Raw genomic sequence first — 24,419 nt, 5'->3', positions numbered from 1 at the left:
CTGCTGGTTGGTGTAGACTCAGGAACATTACATAAGTACCTATCATAGGGGAAGGCATCCACTCATGTACTCTTAATCCATTGCCGGCAATCTTGCAGATTGCAGCTGGAAATGGGAGGATTTCTAATATAATACAATTTCCTTTTGGGAAATACAAAAGGCCAAGCAGCATGATGGCATTTCTGAGAGTCCTCTCACCTCCCATACTGACCCCTCTCATTTTTCACTCTTAATTATATGCCCAGTGCCGCACATGGTGGCAATATTTCAGAATACAATCGAGTACATTTTGCCCTACCCTCTACCTCTCTCCATTAAGAAAGAGCAGCCTGACATCACAGCTGCATGAGCACTTTTACATCAAAAGGAATTTTCTTTGCCATTTTCATATTAATGTGCAATGTCAGACCGTAGCATCTCACACATGATCGTCACATGGGAATTTTCTTGCCGTTAAAGACTCTACATTGGAGCAGAGCCCAGCAATTTAAAAAGAAATACAACATTTTCAGATCAAATATTAATTACATGCTAGACAGAATCATATTTTTCAGAGAGAAAAATTATAAACAAGAAGCTAGGCCTTTCTACACGACCAGCAATAATTTTTGGATTTGAAGGCTTAAGAAAGATAATTACATAATTGTGAATTAGAAAAATACTGGCCTACCCTGCATAAAAACCTCCATTAAATAAATATTTTAAGTTTTCACTATGAAAATTCGGTGGCAACGTGCCTTAAAAACTGTAATGAATAAAACATCCCATTAATGAGAGTCAAGTTGCTTTTTACAGATCACATACTTATATAAGAAGTGAACTGGCTTGACAATGTTAATTATTGGATTACGATACATTTGGAAACAAAATGTCCTTTTATGTATTCCTTCACAAGAACTTCCCGAATATTGTAGCAGTCTCCACCCACAAATCCAGTTAACCTTGCTTTTTCAGACTGGGTTGCTGTTCTTCGAGGTTCAATACCCTGAAGCTTGATACAGGAGATGACTGTGATTACAGTTTTGTGCATTCATTCCTCAGAACACGGGTTTAATTTCAGGGTGATTTATAGTAAGTGATTCTGGTTTCCAGTCTGGTTGGAAAAAGTGAATATTGAATGTCCGTGCCCAGTTCTCAAACACTCGTTTCTCTGTGATAAAACGATGATGGCTGCCCTTTCGTCCCCGCTCGTGTGAGATGTACATTGTACATTCATCAGGTCCCAAAGGTTCATAATAATGATAAGGTACTGAAGGATGATTAGGATCCCTGTGGAAAAAAAGAAAATAGGTGGAAGCCAAAGATGTTCTTTGTGCTGATTGAAAAAAGATGCTATCTTAAATAAGCTGGTGGGCTCAAATAATTTGTGTCCCAGTTAAACTCAATTTCTTGCAGTTGGTATTTTTCTAGCATAGTTAAGCAGTACTGGAATGAAGCAAAGATGGTTTTCTTTTTCCTTTTTATTAAAGGGCTCCACTGGCTCAAAAAGAAGGGAGGATGAGTATGCTGCAGTGCCACATTGCTGTATGAAATGTGAAGCATGGTGCTTAAAAGCGATTTATATTCAGTTTGTAACTTTAGAGGAGGGGTGCATGCAGAGGTGTATACTGTATTGAACCAGAGGAAAGGGAGGGAGGAGTTGATGCCGGTCACCTCATTCTCTTCATTCACCTGCTTGTGTGAATGTTTTCCCAGCATGGTGCACACAGATATAACCACACAATTTCATGAATGCTTCCTACGCATATCAGGTTTATGATGCAACTCTCTCTTGCTAACTTTATAATCAAATGGAACCAGTGCACAAATGAATGCGTCTTATAGTGTCAACTTTTATATAGTAGGGGGCACAAATAAAAGCCATTCATTCAGGGCATCACTTAGATCTTGTAGCCCTGTGCGCATCAACCTGCAGGGAGGCCACAGGGTACAACATTTTAAATAGAAGGAGATGTATGTGAGACATAGCTCATTTTAGCAATTTTTGATTCATGGGATGGTACCTGCTACAGAAAAGGTGCTTGGTTTTAATTCTAACACCACATTTTTGCTCTGCTATTTGATTTTTCTATATTGTTTGGAAAAATGTACATATTATCCTCCAAAATACCTTTAATACAGGCATGGCTAATTAGGTCTCACAAGAAAACAAACCCAAGCCAGTGTTACTACTGTAACTTAAATGGAATGTATATGGCCCACGCAAAACAACTCTAGTGTAGTACTGTTCCCTGGCTGATGCAGAATCCCCATAATTCTTCTATGTCACATTCTTAAAGCTGGCCAGAATGCACTACTGTGACTATTCTGCACCATCCTAATGGTCTGCACAAGGTTGTTCCAAGTTGTTGTGACTCGCAGAAGCTCTGAAGTTGTTCTAAACTGTGCAGTGAGCTGGCATTAATAGATCAATGCAGAATCAGGGCTGGCAGCTGTAATACCGAGCTTATTACTTTCAGTTTGAAAAAGTAACTACTTAGAGTTTGATCTCAATTTCAAATCGCATATAAAATAAAGTATTTTGGTTTTGCTCATTATCTCTATTGTATAGTATCTGTCACTTGCACAGTTCTCTGTATCATTTTCCTTATTTCACCATTCTCTACACTGTATGTGCAGCAGAAATGTAAAATATTACCTCTGCTTTCCATTTATCCCTTAGATTAACATTTTAATTCAATCAGTCTAGCTTCCTAATAACACAATACAATACTGAGATCAATCCTCCAGCACCACACTAACAATAAAATTACATTTCCAAAAACAAGATTGATTCTATTCTTATTGTACATAGCCTCATTGGAATATGTATGAGAACTGAAAAAAAAATCAATTATTACTTCATCTACCGAGTCAGTTTTTTTTATTTTAAAAATCCTGTTTATATATGTATTTAATATAGATGGTTTAATCTATCACCACGGTAGATTTCTATATCTCTATTTCAAATGAATGTCACACACTAAGTTTATTATAAAAAGTCCAATGTATTAAAAAGAAAAATAAATCTCTTAGATGAATGGTTTATACTGTTGTCATAAATCCAACAGGGTATATTTTTAATGTGGTATTCAGAAAGAAAATCAGAACTGCTTTGTACATAGGCATGTATGTGCATATTATTTGAATTATTGCTTCTTTACATGTGAAGCCTACTCCCTACTCTTCCCCCCTCCCTCCCCACCACACATATACATATTCCCTACTATAAAACTGGGGTAACTTTGTTTTAAAACACTGGAAATACTCTGGTGTAAAATTAGATTTATGAGATCAGAACCGAGTTCATGGTATCCATCTAACAAATGCTTTTACTGTGATAACAAGTTAACTGCTTAGGAATCACTCCTGCTAAACTGCTCTTCTGGACTTACTGGCTCTGGCACCTCCTAAGCGTTTAAGAATCATTTTCAAGGCTGTATTATCTATTGAGAGAGTCTGTCTGTTCAAGAACTTCTCCTAAAAGGTAAGAGCTAGGAGCATCAAATTTGGTATACAGCTTCCTAACTTAAAGCAAGGAAAGGGTTTGGTTATGCCAGGAAAATGGGATGTATCTGGAGTTGGGTTGTTTCTCATAAACTCAAACAGAAAAGAGAATCACCAGGCACGTGAAAGGGGCTGGCTGGGGGGTGCTCCCGCATCCAGGACTGCCTCAGCCCCGGGCGCCTCATGCCCCTAACATCCTTTAGGGATGGCGGGGGAGTCTAAAGCTCTCCCTCCCACCCCAATTCATACAGGGATGATACTGGCTGTTCCTCTTCATCAGGGAGCTAGGGGAAAGGGCAGAGTTTGCTGTATTCCTCACTCTGCCCCCTGTGCTCCAAAGGCAGATGAACCTCGACCTGCCTCAGCCAGGGGACATGCACCCCTCCCACAGCTGTTCTCACTGGAGCTGCAGCAGCCATGGAAAGGTGCTTCTCACCTGGCCCCAACCTGCTGCAGTGAGAGAGGGCTGGGGTTGTCTTCTCTCCCTGGGGCAGCCTGTAAACTGAATCCCTCATCCCCAGCCCCACTGGAGAGAAATGATTTAATTGAAGCATGTATAATTTTATTTTCCAAAAAATCAAAAATTAATTGAGTTAAGGACCCCAGCAATGCCAGATAAATCTTCTAATATTAAAAATAGTGGGTATCCAGCATACTGGATTAGACAGGAATTCCTTTTCCCATCATGAATAGTGCTACATAGTCCTGTATTTTTTTTCCCATCATATCAGCCTACTAGGAAGTTACCCCTTGTTTAAAGCAGGAGTGGTAGAAACTCATTTAGACTTCAGGGTCCAGAATTGGAACTTCCATGTTTTTGGGACCAGGCAACAGAAAAGCAAATAATTCATTGGTATTGCGTCACCCTGCTTCTCCTTGTGCCTCTACCTTGAATTTAACTCCCCTGGATCTTATCCTTTGCTTTGTTTGATGGCTTCCAAAACAAGCCAAACTCTCCTGTGTATCCAAGACTTGGAAGGCCTAATCCTGTGCTGGCTGGGGCCCATGGTTATTGCATAGCAATATGTTATTTTTAGGCCCACGACTTGTGAATGACTCCACACTGGCTTCAGTTGGGCTCTTTATGGGTAGAAATGTCCACTCATGACATTTCTGGAACTTTCAGGATTGGGTTCCAGAAATTCCAGGTCATTCCTTTAATTCAATGACAACTACTAGAAATAGGTCTGAACCAAAACCAGTATAAGAACGTGCCAAACTCAGGGGAAGGGAACAACCAGATCTGTATCACAACAACTTTGGCCCAGAGCTTAAAAAGGGATTTGATTCCCAGGGGGAGTTAGGTGCCTAAATACATTTGAGCACCCAGGGTTTTGTGTTTAGTCTTCTCTTCTCTTGTATAAGCCAAACCTATATTGCAGTTCCAAATACCCCTGAACTTCAGAAGAGCTGGGTTTGGATCTGAATTCTGAACACAATAACCCAACTTAGCTGTACCATGTTCTCTCCTAACTGCAATTAACTTGTGTCACCAGCAAATGAAACGCATGAATAATCTCTATCAGGAAATTGCTAGTCATCTAACTTATTAATATTAAAACAGATGCTGTTTTACCACTACTTGATACTGGACATTAATCAGAATTTTGTCAGTTAGCATGCATATTAATAGCACAGCTGGGAGGGAACTGCTGGATGGCAGTCTGTAAAATATACTACACTTTCCCACTAATAGCATGCCAGCGCTGACACACGATAAGCACTTGTATCTAGTGTCAATCATTTACTTTTTGCCACTTCAGTGCACATTTTCCCTCAGATGGTATCCACCCACACTGGTACCTGAGAATATAGCAAACAGTGTTTTCACTGAAAGGAATGAAGCAGAAAAACAAGGCCATCCAATCTCCCACTCCAGTCAATCCCTTCTTTTACAAATTAGAAGTGGTTGTAAAGCAGCATTGCAGAATTATACTTGCTCATTTGGGGTGAGCACTAGTTATTTTGAAGGGCAAATAAAATGTCATTGTTCTTTATCATCAGTCAGCATGCCAAAGTATAGACAAACAGATTTTGTGCTTAGGCTATTAAGTTTTCTGGATAATTTTGCCTCCTCTCTCCAGTGCTCATTGCCTCTGGAATCTCATTTTGCTCCTGATTACATAGGTCTGAATTGTGCAGGCCTGATTCAGGCTGTGCGCTCTCAGAGCTCAATGAGTAAGGACTGAAGGAGATACCCCACTATGAATAGTTGCTATTCAATTGAAAATAAAAGGCATAACTCCCAACAACAGAACTAGGAACAATAGCTACTGGATTTAAGGCAAGCGGGAATGGGACATAGTAAGAAATCACGTTTAGACATGGTGGCTAAAGGAATAAATTACAGGATTTTTAACACCAATTTGCCTAACTTTCCATAAATAACAAATGACCTGGCAGCCAAAGAAGAGAATTCTTGATAGGAAAATATAATTTTTTTACCTGACTCTAAATTGCCTCTGGTGTAGAAAGAGTTAGTCATACTGTGCAATTAAAACAGGGGCTAGAATAAGCTCGAGAGTGGGAAGATCACAAAACCATGCTGGAGCTTTCCTCAGGCAAAGCTCCTCCCCAAATGCAGAAAGCAGACTATGTATGGGACCAGCCACCCCTCACCAAGTAGCTGTTAAGTGCCGAACAGATTGTGTGGGGTTGCAAAAGGAGTAGGAGCCTGGCTGCGCAATAGGACACCATTTAGAGATTGCCTCAGATTTCCTAGCAGGAGCTAATGCAGCCAGAAGTAACATCAACCTCTTGTGTCCTTCCAGCAGATGCTTCTGGTCAGCCAGAAGTTTGGTTATGTCGGCACTGCAAACTCAACCCAGGCCCCCCTCTGTCCATACACAAATCAATCTGACCTGCATCAGGAAACACTGAGGAGGAGAGGCCTCAGCAGGGCCATCCCTACCAATATGCAAAATACACAGCTGTATAAGGCACCATGAAATTTGGGGCATGATTGCCCTTCCCTCCCCGTCCCCATGGGCTGTGCCCACCTGCCACTCACCAATTGTTTTCTCTTCTGGCGGAAGGTGAAACCACCACTTGTTTTCAGCTGGCAGTGGGGCTGCATCCTGCTGCAGCTCCAGCCAGCAGCTTGCACTGCTCCCCACTTGATGCCCATGACTCCTGCCTGCTCCTGCCGCCTGCCGCCCTTGAGTGCAGCCTTCGTGCACCCACAGAGAAGCAATCTCTCCCCTATCTCTTCCCCGCCTGTGGGGGATGTGCAGGTGCTCAGGACATGTAGGGCACCAGGATTGGTAAGGACAGACCTGAGCCTCAGATCCTTCTAGAAGGGTGCTCAGAGCCTAAATCCCACTGTGACTTGGGATAAAACCTTTGCAACATGGATACCAGTCAAGCCATCGACCTGAGATGGAAGAGCTATGAAGTGCCAAGGAGGTGAATTAGCACAGCTGTGAAACCTGTATTCAGCAACTGCTAACTCAGGTTTACAATGCAGTGTAGATGCTCAAGCAAGAAACACTGAGTCAAAAAATTTGGGTCCTGCAAACCTGGGCTTAGTGTGCACTGAAGACATACCCAAAGGGACCCAGCAAATGTTAGTGCAACGCCTGGAGATAGGTTGCAATAGGAACCAGTAGAGGCAGGACCATCCACAAAGAATGGCTCATATCTCAGAGAAAGAATGTTGCTTTTTCGTGTACCCCAGGATTGAAGGAATTATGGTATCTCACTTCTTGTGATCTCTACAGGAACCCAAATCCCTGACTTTGCAAGGATAATTACAAGGAAGCACTAAGATGTGTGGTATATTTCTGCTTTTTAACCTCCAGCAAGAGCTTCTCTATAGAAGAGGGAGATTTGGCCCCCAATTTGTTCCCTGAACCCTAAAAAAAAGAATCACAGAAGGTGATCATCCTCCTTAATTTGCTTTTGGAGTAAGAGTGCTAATCCTTTGCTGTGTGTACTTAAAAAAGATTGTCAACTTACTACTGGAATGTTTAATAATCTCCCTGCCCAAGCAGTACTTGAAGTCAGATACTCGGATATTGTGGCAGAAGAGCAAGATCAGGGAACTTTAGGATTAAATATTTTAAAAAACTCCAGTTGGCCACTGTCAGCTTTGTGTGACTCAGATTAAGGGGATGCTTAATTGAGATGGAGATGTCCGAACTCAGGCTGGTGCCTGGGCTCATGGACTCCATGAGAAGGGAAGATATAGGACTCTCTATAGGAGTATAGAAGGATAGATATAGGACTCTCTCTTGAGAAGGGGGAGGGGCGTGGAAGCAGGCTGTATGGGGGATATGCTGATATGCTGGGGGTTGGTGCATGTGGCTATATGGGAGATGGGGATGCTGCTGTAGAAAATTCATTGTCTCAATACAACAGAAAGAGCTTAGTCAAATATCTTCCCTTTTCTTGTTGAGGCTGGAGTAAGGAGGGGTTGGTATTAATTACCAACTGATTGGTGGCAATGACAAGATCTTAAATATGCCAGGAAAATACGATGGGGGAAAAGAATAATGTAGCACCCACTGTTAGACTTGTAGAGCAAACGCAAAACAGTGACTCCTCAGCAGTTCTAGACCAAAATATTTTTCACTTAGTATCAGGAGGGAAAGATAAGGAGCTTGCTTTTGGCCATGTTGAGTTTGCTAACAAGAGGCAATCTGCCTGGAGATGTTAGCCAGAGCTAAAAATTAGTTTGTTTGGAGGGGGACAGATCAAGAGCACACAAATAAAGAGGGTGGAGAGATTCTGCGTTAGCAGATCTTAATTCAGGATCTGACTTCACTTGTATTGGTGTTTTTCTATTGTAAAGCAGTTAGGTTCTTTTTGTAGATAAGGATTATCTGGATAGGCCTAGCTCATGACATTTGCATGATTACATTTCAAAGAAAGTTTACATAGGTGTTAATGGCTTAAATTATAGAAAGGAGTCTTTTAACAGATTGTTTTGGAGTGTTGTAGATATCTGAAGACTTTGATCTTTATTTTTTTAAAATATCCTGTGTTACTAATTAATACAGAGTAAATTGTTAAAACTGGAAGAACTTTGCCATGGAATCTGTTTATTTGCTTGGCCTTTCAGTTAGAGTTGGTTCTAGACAAGTTATTTCCATTAAATTTTAGAATTTGTTTCAGGAGGGGTATTAAGGCCAGATCTTTTCTATATGTTCTAGTTCTGGCTCTTATGAGTCAATGGGCTTAGTAGGTGTGATGCTAGCTATGTTGCAGGATGAAGACTGTATTTGCAATCTCTTTTAAAAAATGGATCTGTCTACAAACTCTGAAGCCATGTGTGAAAGAATTCTCTGAAGCTTCTACTCTTTGAGTTGGTAACACACAAAATGTGAAAGTTTCAACAAGGATAACTTATCTGTGTTTACTGGTCTCACTTGCATAGTAATACTAAACATTCATTTAAAATACCCATCACCAATCACCTGATGTTTTACTTCCCTTCCTATTTTCACATTTGTGGCTTTATTTGCTTTCTGTGCTGCTTTATTACTTATTTTTACTGTTCTATGTTTGTGCACTATTAATCAAATTAAGAGTTGACATTCCAGAGAAACTGTATAAGCCTGAGTGCATGCCTTTTTCTCATCTTTCCAGTGTAAGTATTGTATTAATATTTGCAAGGAGAGTATGACTTTTTCCAGTTGACTCATAGATTGCTTTTGCATTTTGGTGTAGGGATGTAAGCGACTAATCGTCTAGTAGATTCTCTGATAAGTAAAAGCTTATCAGATAGTCGACACACTAGTCAACTAGTTGCTTCCCTCCTTGCTACCTCTATCAGAGAGAGGTAGTATGGGTGGAGGGGGGGGGGAAGAGAAAAAGGGGTGCTGACTTAAAAGCTGGTTCCTTCCAGCTCCAGCTCAGTGGGAGGGGGCAAGGGCACAGCGGTGATGTTCCACCTTCGAAATGTATAAGAGTCCCCACTGGGGCTCTTGTACATTTCAAAGTAGAAGCGCCACATGGAACTTGGGGCCAGCAGGGAACTCAGAGTCCAGGCTCCACACAGAACCCAGGCTCCATGCAGCATTTCAAGCTTTGAAATGTAGCAACAGCCGGGTGGGCTCTTGCTACATTTCAAAGCAGAAGCACCCTTATTGCCTAATTGAAGAGTCGATGGAATTTCCATCGACTATTCAATTAATCATCCCTATTTTGGTGTGTTTACTAGCATGAACTGTTAGAAAGAATGATAAAATCCATGTAGCCCCAGGGTTAATTTTCTTTTTATTTGATATTAAATAAAATATTTGATATTAAATAAAATATTTGATATTAAATAAAAATAAAATAATATTTTATTTGATATTAAATAAAAAGCATAAGCATTGCTCATTGTTAATTATCCCTTGTTTTAAATTTGTCTTCCATACCCTCAAGCTGTTTAAAATATATATTATATCTAGGTTGTTTGTTTGTACTGGTAATGTACATAAAAAAATTCAACCCGCCAAAGGATGGAAAATGTTTGAGTAATGTTTGCTTATTACTACAGTGCTTGCATTTCACAGTTGTGTTTCAGAAATCCTAGACTATTACTAAGTACTATTTCTAGTGGAAATGTATGGCCAGCATCAGCCAAAGTACTGCTATTTCATAAGAGATGTTGAACGATCTTGAGACACAATGTTGCCAAGTTATCAGCTCTGCAGCACAATGCATTGCTCTGTGGATTTTATAGTTATATTGGCAGCAACATCACCTTACTTTTGTCTTTATTAGCCCATTAAACTATCAGTTGAATCCTAAATATAATTGTAGTATACAACAAAATGGCTCTTGTTTTAGAATGAAGTACCATGAATTTCTCACATGGTGCACCACTTTCAAGAGCTAAAATTAAAGTGAGTGATATTAGGTGTATAAGTGATAGGGCATGTCTCCCTTATATATTTCCAAATAGTCTAATTTAAAGGACCTACAATTATGAGTGTGCCTAGAGCCTATGAAGAGCTTATTCCAGCCCTGCCTTCACCTTTAATAAAAATCCAATAAAACGATGAGCAAAGGTGAACAATTCAATCTTACATATGATGTTGCACAACAACAGAAAATCACCACACTCAGGTCAACCATTCCATTTTCAATGCAACTACTAACACTCATAAATATCAAATTTAGTAAGTCTACAAAATGATTTATACACCTAAGTGTTGTTTTTGTTGACAATGAAAAACTCATTCTGCAGGACAAAGTTCTTCTAACAGAATATTTTGCCTCCTGTACTGCTAGAAAAAAGTTTGTTTTATCATCTTAAAACTTAATGATTTTAACAGAACAAACTGTGTAATATTCATATGATACCTCTGAAATAATAGATGTGATATTAATTTAGTTCCATGACAGTGATCACCCACACTCATTACTCTGCTAATTAATACTTTAAAAAGGAGTAAGAGGAATTTGGTTTTATTTTAACTCTGAATAGGATAGTGGATATTGCATTTTAATATATTTGTATTTGATATTAACTAAATAATCAGCATTATATTAGGAGGATTTTAATCTGGAAAATAATGACATCATCTTTTATTACAAATTGGTATCTTGCTGGACCTCAAATACCTTGTTCTGAATGTACCACAGGACATCTTCAGCCTTTTGTGCACATTTCCAGTAGTAGACAACATATTGTATTTTGTATCCATATAGTTGAATATAGGTATCATGCTTTATTTGCCACAACAGTTTATAATTTAACGAGCAGACTAAGGACAAACCAGACAGTTCAGGTGGAATTTATGGGAGCACTGGGTTCTTTTAAGGGGCCGTTGTAGATGACCTTCCCCAAACTACAGCACAGATGTAGGCTGTGCCCTTTAATAGGGATAAATTAAATTCCATTGCTTATTAAACTGCTTTTTCCCATCTTTATGAACAGGTAAATGCACCATTGTACTATAATTTCTTCATTGAACTATACATATTAACCAAGTTTATAGCAGAGGCTAAAATCATATGTATACCCCAATTAAAAAACAAGAATAAGAGGACCAAAAATGGCATCATGGCTAAACAGAGTAAAAGAGGAAGTTAGAGACAAAAAGATTTATTTTAAAAACTGGAGGTCAAATCCTACTGAGGAAAATAGAAAGGCGCATAAACTCAGGCAAGTCAAGTGTAAAAATATAATTAGGAGGCCAAAAAAGAATCTGAAGAGCAATTAGCAAGAGACAAAAACTAAATCAATTTTCTTTAAGAACATCAGAAGCAGGAAGCCTGCCATACAATCAGTGGGTTCACTGAATGAGCAAGATGCTAAAGGAGCACTCAAGGAAGACAAGACCATTCCAGAGAAGCTAAATGAATTCTTTGCATTACTAGTCAGTATGGAGGATGTGAGCAAGAATCCCACAGCCGAGCCACTGTTTTTAGGTGACAATTCTGAGTAACTAACTGTCCCAGATTGCTTGTCAATAGAGGAGCTTTTGGAACAAACTAATACATTAAGCATTAATAAGTCACCAAGATCAGATGGTATTCAACTAAGTTCTGAAGGACCTCAGATATGACATTGCAGAACTACTATCTTTGGTATAAATAAATCACCGTACCAGATTACTGGCAGATAGCTAATGTAACATCAATTAAAAAAAACACAAAACAATTTCCAGAGGTGACTCTAGAAATTATAAGACAATAGGCCTGACTTCAGTACCAGACAACAGTAAAGAATAGAATTATCAGACACAGATGTATATGATAAATTGGGAAAAAGTTAACATGGCTTTTGTAAATGGAAATCATGTCTCACCAATCTATTAAAATTCTATAAGGAGGGTCAGCAACATGTGGACAAAGGCAATGTATTAGTTATTATGCACTTGGGGTTTGCTTAAGCCTTTGACAAGGTCTTTTACCAAAGGCCTAAGCAAAATAGGCAGTGAAAGAGGGAAGGACTTCACATGGACTAATATCTAGTTAAAAGATAGGAAACAAAGACTAGAACTAAATGATCAGTTTTCACAGTGGAGAGAGGTCCCTCACAGACCTATACTGGGACCAGCGATGTTCAACACATTTAAAAAGTTATCTGCAAAAAAAGGATAAAACAACTTTACAGATGAAACAAAATTACTCAAGATTTAAGTCCGAAGCTAACCGTGGAGAGTTGCAAAGAGATCTCAAAGAACTCTGTGACTGGGCAACAAAATGGCAGAAGAAATCACTGTTGGTGAATGCAAAGTAATGCACACTGGAAAAATATAATCCCACCCATATGCACAAAATGATAGGGTCTAAATTAGCTGTTACCATTCAAGAAAGAGATCTTGGAGTCGTTCTCTGAAAACAACCACTCAATATGCAGTAGGTGTCAAAAAAGCAAACAGAATGTTAAGAACCATTAGGAAAGGGTTAGAAAGCAATACAGTGGCGTTATGATATTTTCTAACTTTGCTGTATCCTCATATCTAGAATACTCTGCAGTTCTGACCACCCCATCTCAAAAAGCACATATTAGAACTGGAAAAAGTAAAGCAACAAAAATGATTAGGACTATGGAATCCCATATGAAGAGAGATTAAAAAGCCTGGAACTATTCAGTCTGAAAAAAGAGAAAACTATATAAAATCATGAATGGTATAGATAATGTCATTGGCAAAATGTTAGCTATCCCTTCTGATAATGCAAGAAGCAGGGGTCAACCCAATGAAATTAATAAGCAGTAGGTTTAAAATCAACATAAGGAAATACTACTTCACATATGCAGAGTTAACCTTTGGAGCTTGTTGTGAAGGCCAAAAGTATTACTGGGTTCAAAGAAGAATTAGATAAATTCATGGACGATAGGTCCATTGAGAGCTATTAGTCATAACGGTAAGAGACAAACTCTGACCGCCAGAAGCTGGGACTGAATCACTTCTTGATTGCCCTGCCCTGTTTATTCCCTTTGCAGCATCTGGCACCAGTTACTACCAGAAGACAGGATACTAGACAGATGAACTATTGGTCTGATCAAATATGGCCATTCTTATGGTCTTATATAAAGAGTAGTAAAATTTAATATTATGCTACTTGGTTACAGTACATTAATTCTTATGAACTTTTTACACACGGTCACAGTGAAGATTTTAAGCTCTCTGGAGCAGGGATTGCCCTCCTTTGTTCATCTATATGTAAGCCTGCTTAGTTGGGGTGCATAATCTTTCCCATCAAAGTGGCTGCCTTATATTACACTGAATTAAAAAGTGTTACACGGATACAGAACAGTCATAAATTCATAGGGATCAATTCACGTACCACTAGAAGTTTCAGAGGGATAGCCGAGTTAATCTGTAACAGGAAAAATTTAACAAAATAGTCTGGCACTTTATAGACTAACAAAACATGTACAGTAACTTCCGATAATCTGGCACCTTTAGGACCCAGGGGGTGCTGGATTATCAGATATGCTGGACTATCGGAAGGGGGAGCTATGAGGGGTCTGGGGTGGGATGGGGGGATGCCATCCCAGACTCCTCATAGCCCCCCTTTCCGATAGTCCGGCTCTGCCCCAGCTGTCCCTGATTCAGCCACCGCTGGTCAGTTTCAGCAGCAGCTGAATCGGGACACCTGGGGCAAAGCAGCTGGGGTGCTGCCGGGTTGGTCCCGTAGCGCTGCCCCTCGGCGCTGCGGGACCAACCCAGCAGCACCCCAGCTGCTCAGCCCTAGGCGTCCCCGATTCAGCTGATGGTCAGTTTCAGCAGCGGCTGAATCAGGGAAGCCGGGCGCAAGAGCAGCTCCAATTGTCCGGCTGCCCGGAGCACTTCCGGGTTCCCGATGGTGCCAGACCATCAGGAGTGCCGGAGCACTGGATGCCAGACCAATCGAGTTTTACTGTAGATGGTATCATGAGCTTTCGTGGGCACAGCCCACTTCTTCAAATTGAGCTTTCGTGAGCACAGCCCATTTCTTCAGATGACTGGTCATCTGAAGAAGTGGGCTGTACCCACGAAAGCTCATGATACTATCTACATGTTTTGTTAGTCTTTAAAGTGCTACTAGACTATTTGTTGTTTTTTAAGTTTTTACTACTAGAGGGTGGCCATTTATGGGGCTGGACATGACAGCCAATAATGGTGCCAGGAACTTTACAGTTTTAAAGTATGAAAAAGAAGAAGGTCTTATCTAATTGAATTGACAGGATAACTCAAGTAGACAAAGTGCAATAGAAATGTTTATGATATTTGGAGTATCTGATCTCATCTGATTCTTGAAGAGCTCCTCATGTTTGGGGAGCACTGGTAGAGATAGCCCAAGATATAGTAGTCAGTGTTCTGTTGGAAATATATAAAGATTCTCACCATGTACAATTTGGTGTTGACATTGGAAATGGTAAAGATCCTGTCAATAAGCTACTTTTTCACGGTCAGCAAAAATGCAAGTTCTTGAATAGTCATTTTCAACGCTAAAAAGAATTAATACAAAAGAAACCATACCTCCATGATATAATAAGGCAACCCATCTCAGTAATCTTTCTTTCCTGGCCACTGAAAATCATTTTAGCGATAAAGTAGACCTCAATGAAATCAGTGAGTTTGGAGCAGAAAAGGTAATTAAGTACCCACTAATTAAAATGGGGTGTGAGCACGGAAAAAGTTGTACTGAATCTCTTCCCCTTGTTGCATAGATAAGCACTGAATGTGGCCCAAGATTTACTGTCGTGAAATGTCTCAATATCCATTTTTGTATCAAGTTATCTCTTGCTGAACTTACATATGTTACCAAAAACTTTCCAAAATTAGCCAGTTTCACTGGTAAAAATCTGAGTACTGCCTCTTTCACTTGCAAACAACATTTTTTTAATGAGGATATACCTATCTCATAGAGCTGAAAGGGACCTTGAGATGCCATCAAGCCCAGTCCCCTGCCCTCATGAAGGACTAAGTACCATCCCTGATAGATTTGCCCCATATCCCTAAAAGGTCCCAAGAAATGAACTCTCAACCCGCGGTTTACAAGGCCAATGCTCACCCACTGCTCACGCACCCTGCCCCTGTTTTGTGCACGAATAGCAAAATTAACCATCCATTTTACATGTGCAAATTTTGATTGGGCAGTTTAGGTGGCAAGTCTTCCAGCTATGCAAGTCCTATATGTCAGGGGAACAGGGATCTTAATCTAGAATCTAGTCAAACTGTTAAAGCTTCCCTCCTTCTGTAATGAAAAATCCCTTCAGAGGAGGATTGAAGCTAATATGTTCCAGATTAATTTCATGCCAATTAGTACATTAGTTTTAGCTGATAAATATTCAAAGGCTAAAAGATACCAACAAGATGGATTAATTCTCCTACTATCTGAACAAAAACATTTAATATATTATATAACAGAATTAAATGCTGTTTGTTGTTTCCTGAACCAGATCCTGGGACATGTTAATTAATTGCTTCAAAAGGACTATCGACATGTTTCTTGAAAACAAAATTGAAGGATTTCAATATTTATCTACACTGTTCAACCTGGCTAGCTAATAATGCTTCCAAAATACATCTTACCTGCAGAAATCTGGTGGCACCATTCCATAAACATCTATCCTGTCACAGAGTTCTAATGCAATAGTCATTGTGAACCATCCTGTGCTAAGCCAAGTGTTGGATATCTTCCTGAAAGTAAAAACATAAGTAAGTTTCCAGGGTAACAAATAATTCTATAGATATCTAAAGTAATTTCTGGGTGGTTTTCTCCATTCTTGTTAAGGGTTATGAACATTTGGCAAACACCACCTTTTTTATTCATTCATCATTTAATGTGTTTAAGACTACCTTCTCCATCAGTGGATTAACCTACTTGGAAACTGCTTTCATTGTCATTAATGTAGGGCAACTATAGCCCCAAACCTGAACTGATATTCCAATACCAGTTAAGGACCAGAAAAATACCCAGTATTGATAATTGCTCAGTGGAAATCATCACCCAAATGCCTGGCTACACAGCACAGCATTTAGAACCTAATGCTGGTCTATGCAGCTCAGAGTTTGCACTAGTGCTCTAAAAATATCTGTGTAGCCAGTGCTTTGAAGTTGTGACAGTAAGACCCAAGCATGTCTCCATCCGAGCAATGTCAAAGCACTCTTTCTACACTGCTGTTTTTAGCACTAACCCAGATCTGTTGACCCAATGGGGGTTTGCTGCCATGAACTGTGTAAATAATGACACAGATTTCATTGGGACCAGAATTTGGCCCCAGAGGTTGATCTAGCTAAAAAGAGCTTTTGCAAGTGCTGGCCTCTAGGCATTCCTCAGCCACTGTGTGCCATAACTGAGAAGGCTGACTGTGGCTTCGTCTTCACTGCCAGTTCTTCTGGCAGAAAATATGCTAATGAGACTATGACTTATGCTAATGAGACTCATTAGCATATTTTCAGCAGGAAGAACTGGCAGTGACGATGTAGCCTGTGATTCTTAGCAAGGAAATCTTTCTTCAGTGACTGAAGCCATTGCTGTCCATTCATTGTAGCACCTCTGTCACCAGATCAGAATCTCTGACTCCACCTAGCCTGAATCTCATTAATTGCGTCAGGGATCTTTGAACAACAATGTGGGATTCCACTTGAGAAGTAATCCTGATACCCTAGGGTGGCAGCCTCTTCCCTGGCTAGCTGAATTTCTGTAAGCTTGGGGCAGTCTTTAAAAGAGGCATATTTGATTCCACTCTTGGGTGTTTATATGACTGACAGGGTTATTACTGAGGCTTTCAAGGAACATTTATGCCATCTATTAGCCTCAACCCTTTACTACTGATGAGGAGGCCAATGGCTAGCATAAATTAGTCTGCTTGAATCACCTCAGGAATGAACCTGTCTGCTATGGGAGAATAGTAATGACAGCAGCCCTTCCTTCCAGCCATGTATGTGTCCATCATCATGGTATTTGGGCACCTGAGAATGTCATGCCTTGAAAAGTCAGTCCATCTTCACAGGTATCAGGACCCACTTTCTAGCATTTTATGGCTTCTGGTGTAAGGGGACTGTTTTAAACAACACTTTACCACCATGTCTGATTTGTATGGGGTTGGGATAACTGGAGTCCATCCAGGCTTTCCCATACTTCACTCCATTAGCACTTGATTATCACAGAAGTCTTCTAGTTAAGGCACTGGCTGGGGACACAGATTATGGCACAATTCCTAGCTTTACTTCTTCCATCTCCTTGGGCAAGTCACTTAAGGCAAGATTCCATACCCCTTATTCACCTTGGCAGCAGTGTTCCCTGTAAGCTGGGCACTTGGGCGGTCACTCAGGAGAGATTCAAATGCAGCCCAGCTGATAAGCAGAGCTCCTGCATCCACCCACAGCCGGCAGCATGCCTTTATACTTGTGGTGCACATCTGCACATGCTTTGGTGCACATAACAAAATGTATTCCATTCACAAATGGAAAAAAGTTAGAAGGGACATTACATTAAAGTTTATGATGCAAAAGCAATGGGACTGCTTATGTGAGGAATTGTTCAGCAATCTGACCTTTAATTTCTCTGTGCCTCTGTTCCCCCCATCAGTAAAATGGGTATAGTATTACTTCCTTTCTCCTACTCTCTGCTCTTCCATGTTTAGTTAAAGTGTAAACTCTTTTGGGGCAGGGACTGATCTCTCGCTATGTGTATATGCAGCATCAAGCACAATGGGGCCCTAATCTGAGTGCCCTGTAGGCACTACTACAATACAAATGATAATTTTACGTATCAGAGGTGCAATAACAAGAATAGAATTTGTTTATATGCCAGAGATGAAAGATTTGGGGAAATAGACTGTTCTCAACAGAAAAGATTCCCTTGGTGTCTAGGATCAACACAGCTCAGAAGAACCAGGACATTGTCAGAACGGTCCAGCCATTTTAGTTTAGAGACAATTACTTTGTTAGTTACTATAACTCTTACGGCAGGCCTGGATTAACTTTTTGTGAGTCCCTATGAGGGCAGGAGGAGAATATGGCATGAGGAGGTTGATCCTGGGAACAATGGGGCACAGTGGGGCATACTTGCTCTGCCTTGTATGAGGGCACAGTACACAAATGGGCAGTTGCCAGGTGCACATTGGCCCACCCACCCCTATGCTGCCAGAGTACTCCTTCCCTATGGGGGTGGGCCCATGCCACGTCACCCAGCGTTCCCACTCAGCACTTCCTGGACTCTCTATGCCAGGCATCCAATCCCCAAATGCACAGTGCCCTGACCACCATTGCCTGTCCAATGCCCCACACCCTCAGTCACACCGCAACTATCCAATACCCCACAGAAACCATCCCACTAGCCAGCATCCCAACACACAGAAATCTCCCTCACCCCCACTGTCCTATACCCTTCCCCACAGCCCAACCACAACTCTAGCGCTTCACCAAGACCCCCCACTGCCTAGCACCCCAAAATACACAAACCTCCCTCACTGCCCATCCCAGCATCCCACCCGCCCCATGACTTGCCTGCGGGCACCACTGAGACTATGTAGAGCAAGGTTCCCCTCTTCCAGGGGCAGGACAGCAGAAGCCACGAGTTGCCCCATCCCCCAGAGCCTGGCCCAGCCCTAATTTCCTGGAGCTGGTGCTCACAGTGGAGGTGGTGCTGGGGGCAAGGAGCTGCAGACTCCAACTTCTCCAGGTTGCCCCTTCTACAGAGTAGCCAGGAGAGGTGGGCCCCACCCCCGGGGAACACAAATCTTGGTCACTGGCCCAGAGCAGCAGCAGTTGAGGGCTCCTCTCTGCCCCAGGCTGCCTGCTGGTGTTGGGGGCAGAGCCACCAGGCAGAGCTAGGAGTTGGGGAGAGAAGCCCTGGCTGGCCAGAAAAAAGGGGTGAATAGTGGTGGAAAGTCAAGGTTTTGTCTACACTTACCAGCACTGTCAATCTACATCAGCTACGCATACTCACCTCAGCGTTTTATGCGCGGCAATATTGGCGGGGCTACTTTCCCGTCTATGCCAGCTACTCTTCTAATATTCTGCTTAGATGCACTAAATCAAATGCTGGTGGATCGATTGCTGCAGTGTTGATCCACCACAAAGTGGAGACAAGGCCTTTAGTATGGGCCCAGCCCCGTAGCACCAGCAACACTGTTGTAAATCTGGTACTGCCTAGGGATGTTATGTAGAGTTTAATAAGCTAATTGAGTAGTTGATGGAATTTGCATTGACTACTCGATTAGTCACTAAGGCGGGGCATTTGCTACCTCCACTGTGGCTCCGCAGTTTAAATGTCGTAGGAGCTGGGCTTCCTGCTGAGCTGCAGAGGGGTTAGCTCCCAGGAGCGGCATGAACCAGTATCCAGCAGTCTCAGCTTGCGCCATCCCCGGGACTGCTGCACCTTTGCCTTTTAAATGTAGTAAGAACTGCTCTTTTAAGCTGGCTCGTCCCAGAACTGGCTCCTGCTCCCCACCTTGCTGCCTGATACAGAGGCAGCAAGGAGGGAGGGAAGCGAGTAGCTGAGTAGTGACTTAGCTACCCAGTAACCCTAGGCTTATCAAGTAGCGACTGCTTGACTAGTCACTTACATCCCTAGTACTGACTGAAGGTTTCAATAAAAAGAAAAAGAAAAGAATTTAAACAAGTTTTAAACAAAATACAAGCAATGAACATAACGAATTTAAATCTGAAAACCTTTTCAAGTACCACCATTAATGCTTCCACTTCTCTAAATACCACCTCCGCAGTATTATAGTATAGAAAAAGGGTTACATTGTCTTGCCTTCTTTCAAAGGATTTGAAGAAGAGTCCAAGAAAAAAAAATCTACTGTTTTTTACTCCTAATCAACTGTAATGAAAGAATATGAAGAGCTGTCATGTGCTTATTAGGGGGAATTATAAGATATTCTTTTATATGATGAACTAACACAATATTCTGATAATTCTGTAGTGCACACTAAATTACAATTAAAGGCCTTTCTGCTCCACCAAAATCTCATTTATAATCTCTGTGGAAATACTCTTCCTAAAGTTATTTCATTTACGCTTCCTTTATCTAATTACTGTAATATTGGTTCTGAATCATATTTTCTTAATGTACCCTTATTCAATTACGACGTTATTTTCAAGTACAGTTACTTTGTAATATCAAAGTATATTACTCTGCAGTCTTGGTCATTTGCCATACTGTTTACTTGGTGACATTTTCTGAAGATTCTCCTTCAGTTTTTAAAAATCTGTCCTTTTTTAAATAAAGCACGATACAGCCAATTATCCTTTCCCTCATAATACTAAAGACAAAAATGAATGGTTAGATTATTGCATCCTTACAATCAGATTTCTTCCTCTTTGTTTTTTGTAGTCAATAACTCAGTAGTATTCAAAAGGGAAAAAAGAGTAGAGGATATTTTGGGTTACACAATGTTCTGTTCCTGTATCCCAGCTCTGTAATTATCTCTCTACAAATTCCTTCCTGCCCATGTTTCCTTTTCATCTTCTTTCCTCCTCCTTTTGTGCTGCCTTTTCATTTATTTTCATCTCGTTTTAATCTTCTTAGTCCTTCAAGGTCATAGGTGTCCTTTTAAAGTAGCATTTCTTATACAATGCGTGTGCACCTTATTACTAACACAACCTGTTTGCAAGACCAGATCCTACAAGGAACTGAGGGTATGTCTAGACTACATGCCTCGTCGACAGAGGCATGTAAATTAGACTACCCAACATAGTCAATGAAGCCGGGATTTAAATATCCCCGGCTTCATTAAAATAAAAATGGCCACCACACTGTGCCGGCTCAGCTGATTGTTGGCACAGCGCGCAAGTCAAGACGCGGATCGGTCAACAAGGGAAGCCTTTGTCGACCACTCCTGTAAACCTCGTTTCACAAGGCATAAGGGAGTGGTCAACAAAGGCTTCCTTTGTCGACCGATCCACGTCTTGACTCATACGCTGTGCCGATGATCAGCTGAGCTGGCACAGCACGGCGGCCATTTTTATTTTAATGAAGCCGGGGATATTTAAATCCCGGCTTCATTGACTATATTGGGTAGTCTAATTTACATGCCTCTGGCGACAGAGGCATGTAGTCTAGACATACTCTGAGTGTCCTTGGTTTGCACAGCTGGGGGTGCCCAGAACTGGGCTTACAATAAACTCAGCTATAGGATAATCAAAAGACAATTAAGTGAGTTTCAGGAGCTTTTCACTTCTCCTATAGGACAAGACATGCTCTGAGCAGGTGTAACTGCAAAACCATCAAAAACACTCACCCTGTGAACACTAAGGACTGCTCATATCCCTGCTATGTGTCTGATACCATGACATCATCCTCCCCCATTTGTAGCCAGCAGAGCTGGCCAGATAACAGAGAAGGCAGTAACTCTTTCTAGAATCAGAGAAGATTGGGGAGATATTATGACTGGGAGCAGCTGCACTGCATTGCTCTATAGGCAGAGCCTGAACCTATTGCCCTACCTAGCCCACAGCGAAACTTTGTAATCTTCATTACACTTGCTGTAAACCAGAGATTGGGAACATTTTTTTGGGTCAGAGTGGCTGATCCACAGAAAAATCAGGGGTTGCACTCGCACACAAGTGAGAAGCAAAAAAACTACAAAAACAAAACCCCCTGCCTGGCCTGGCCCCTGTCTGAGAAGGAGAAGGACACTCCGCACACCACAGCCTAGTGAATTGTGTGTGCAATAGCCCCGCAGAGGGATAGTGGGGAGGCTGGAGTGCTAGCATGGGCTTTCCAATGCTGGGGGGGGGGGAGCTCTGAACTTCACCCTACCCCTGCTGTAAAGTCTCCCTCACCTCCATACTGGGTGTGCAGCTAATTCCATACACCTTCCTAAAGCCTTAAATGCATATTTCCCAGGGGAATGTCCACTCCCCATCTTCTCTGCTCTGACTGAGTAAACTAGGAGAGGGAAGAGGGTTTTTTTTCCTGTGCTGGTAGAGCCCCTCCCCCAGCTGTCATTTCCCTCTGCAATGAAGAGCGGCCCCGTCACCACTTCTAAGGCGAATGTGAGAGGAACTTTAGCAACTAGGCCTAGTCGTAGTTACGTTATGCTTATACTAGCAGTACCTGTCCACACTTCCAGAGCCACAGAGGGTGGAACCAGTGTAGCAGGGGCAAGATTTAGGGGGCAGCTCTGCTTGCCCTATGCAGAGCCCTAGCCTATATGGGACTTTTAGGCAGCAATGCACAAGTAACACTGGGGTTACAGTGAACTTGGTTGCAATGATCCTCTCCTTTATGGTGTGGGCTTGTAAAGGTTATGGAAAGCCACATAGGAACGGCCATACCGGGTCAGACCAAAGGTCCATCTAGCCCAGTATCCGGTCTTCTGCCACCTGTCTTCTAGCGATGTTAATGGGTAACTGGGTTAAGGTTAACTCTTAACCATTACCTGAGGGGCAGCCCCCGCCTGTGGCCCGCCATGAGTGGAGGGCTGCTCTATCCCGACCGAGTCCTCACACGGGGCTGCTGACTCCCAACCCACAGGGGGCTAGTAGCTGGCAGCCCAACACAGGACTGGGAGCAGCTGGGCTGGAGAACCCACCCCCGCCCTCATTTAATCAGTTAACTCGCTAAACTTAATGTTTAATTGGTTAAAAAAGAAATGGGATTTTACATCCTACTCTTTTCTGCTTCTCACATTCACCTTAGAAGTGGTGGCAGGGCCACTCCATTCACTGTAGTTGCAGAAGGAAATGACGGCTGCGAGGAGGGGCTCTACCAGCACAGAATAAAAATCCTCCCCCATTCCTAGTTTACTCAGCCAGAGCAGAGAAGAAGGAGGAGTGGGCAATGAACAGAACAGGTATCATCAAGTGATCTATTCCCTGTCACCCATTCTCAGTTTCAAACAGAGGCAATGGGACACCACTCCTGCCCATCCTGGTTAATAGCCATGAATTTATCTAGCTCTTTTTTGAACCCCGTTATAGTCTTGGACTTCACAATGTCCTCTGGCAAGGAGTTCCACAGGTTGAAGAAGTAGTTTCTTTTGTTTAAAACAAAGTAAAGGACATACTATAATTATTATTTATTATCAGTATTGCAGTAATGCCAATCATGGACCAGGCCCCCATTGTATGGGGTGCTGTAGAAACACAACAGAAAGATGGTCCCTTCAGCCAAGGGCATAATAGTTTGCCACAGAGTGGCTCTGTCTATGTCCTTTCCCTGCAGCCTGGAAGACAGGACACATCCCCCCTGTCCTCTGTGGCTGCCCAATGCTAAGACCAGCTGCACGGGCTGCACTTTGTTGGTAAATTGCTAGGATGGAGAAAAAACAGTGCAACATGACTTACTATGTGCTCACCTCCTTGTTCATTTGCAATGGGGACCGTATACCATTTTTACTGCTGCATATTTAGTATTTTCAAATAGGAGTAAAAACAAATGTATTTTACTTTAAAAAGCCCTTGTCTTAAAAACCCATTTCTACATTAGGCACAAAAATACTCTAGTCCTGCGGTGGGTCACTTTTTAAAAATTTCATTTGAAGATTGGTCTGTAAGTTGCACAGAGTTTCATGAAGATGCAACTATCATAACTACTTCCTTTTTCCCAGGTACAAATGGAAGATGAACTGTTCAGAAGCACTTCATATATGAAAAAGAGTGTGTGTTTGTTTTACAGGACGCTTTGACAGCAGCAATGTTCCAAGAATGCTTAAATTCAATAAATAGCCATTATGATTCACAGAACAGTAGCATTTTCTCCATAAGAAAGTAAAACTCATCAATTCTGATGTTTCAAAAGCAGTAAAAAATTGCATTCAGGTTTATTACCCCAAAGTGAGATTTAAAATGCATTGTCTATCTCCTGTCTGTTTCTTTCTGCAATTCTCTTGCTTGACTATATACACACACATCATTTTTGGTATTAGATTAACAGGCAAATATCCAATACAAATTATTTTGATGCCTATTTTTTTTATTTAAGTTACAAAGGCTAAGTGTTATTTACATGTAAAAATCATATTACAACCATAAACACATTTAATGGGCCTGATGTTCCCTCTGCATTAATCTGAAACTGATGAGTATAAATGTCATTAT

At 41.4% G+C, this 24,419-nt stretch overlaps 1 protein-coding gene across 1 annotated transcript in view; it reads right to left on the bottom strand.

Annotated features, from left to right (window-relative positions):
- Nucleotides 1-676: 676 nt before the first annotated feature.
- The window catches only part of ST6GALNAC5 (ST6 N-acetylgalactosaminide alpha-2,6-sialyltransferase 5), a 126,257-nt gene continuing 102,514 nt past the window's right edge, over nucleotides 677-24,419 (bottom strand). The window contains exons 4-5 of the mRNA XM_075936290.2: nucleotides 15,954-16,061; nucleotides 677-1,269 (exon numbers count right to left, since the gene is read on the bottom strand). Of these exons, the coding sequence (XP_075792405.1) occupies nucleotides 1,038-1,269; nucleotides 15,954-16,061 (340 nt within the window). The 3' untranslated portion in view covers nucleotides 677-1,037. The remainder of the gene's footprint in view (nucleotides 1,270-15,953; nucleotides 16,062-24,419) is intronic.

Source organism: Pelodiscus sinensis, chromosome 9, assembly GCF_052426305.1.
Source record: "Pelodiscus sinensis isolate ZL-2025 chromosome 9, ASM5242630v1, whole genome shotgun sequence".
Lineage (NCBI taxonomy): Eukaryota > Metazoa > Chordata > Testudines > Trionychidae > Pelodiscus > Pelodiscus sinensis.
Note: the sequence above shows the minus strand (reverse complement) of the source record. Positions and strands in the feature narration are given on the sequence as shown.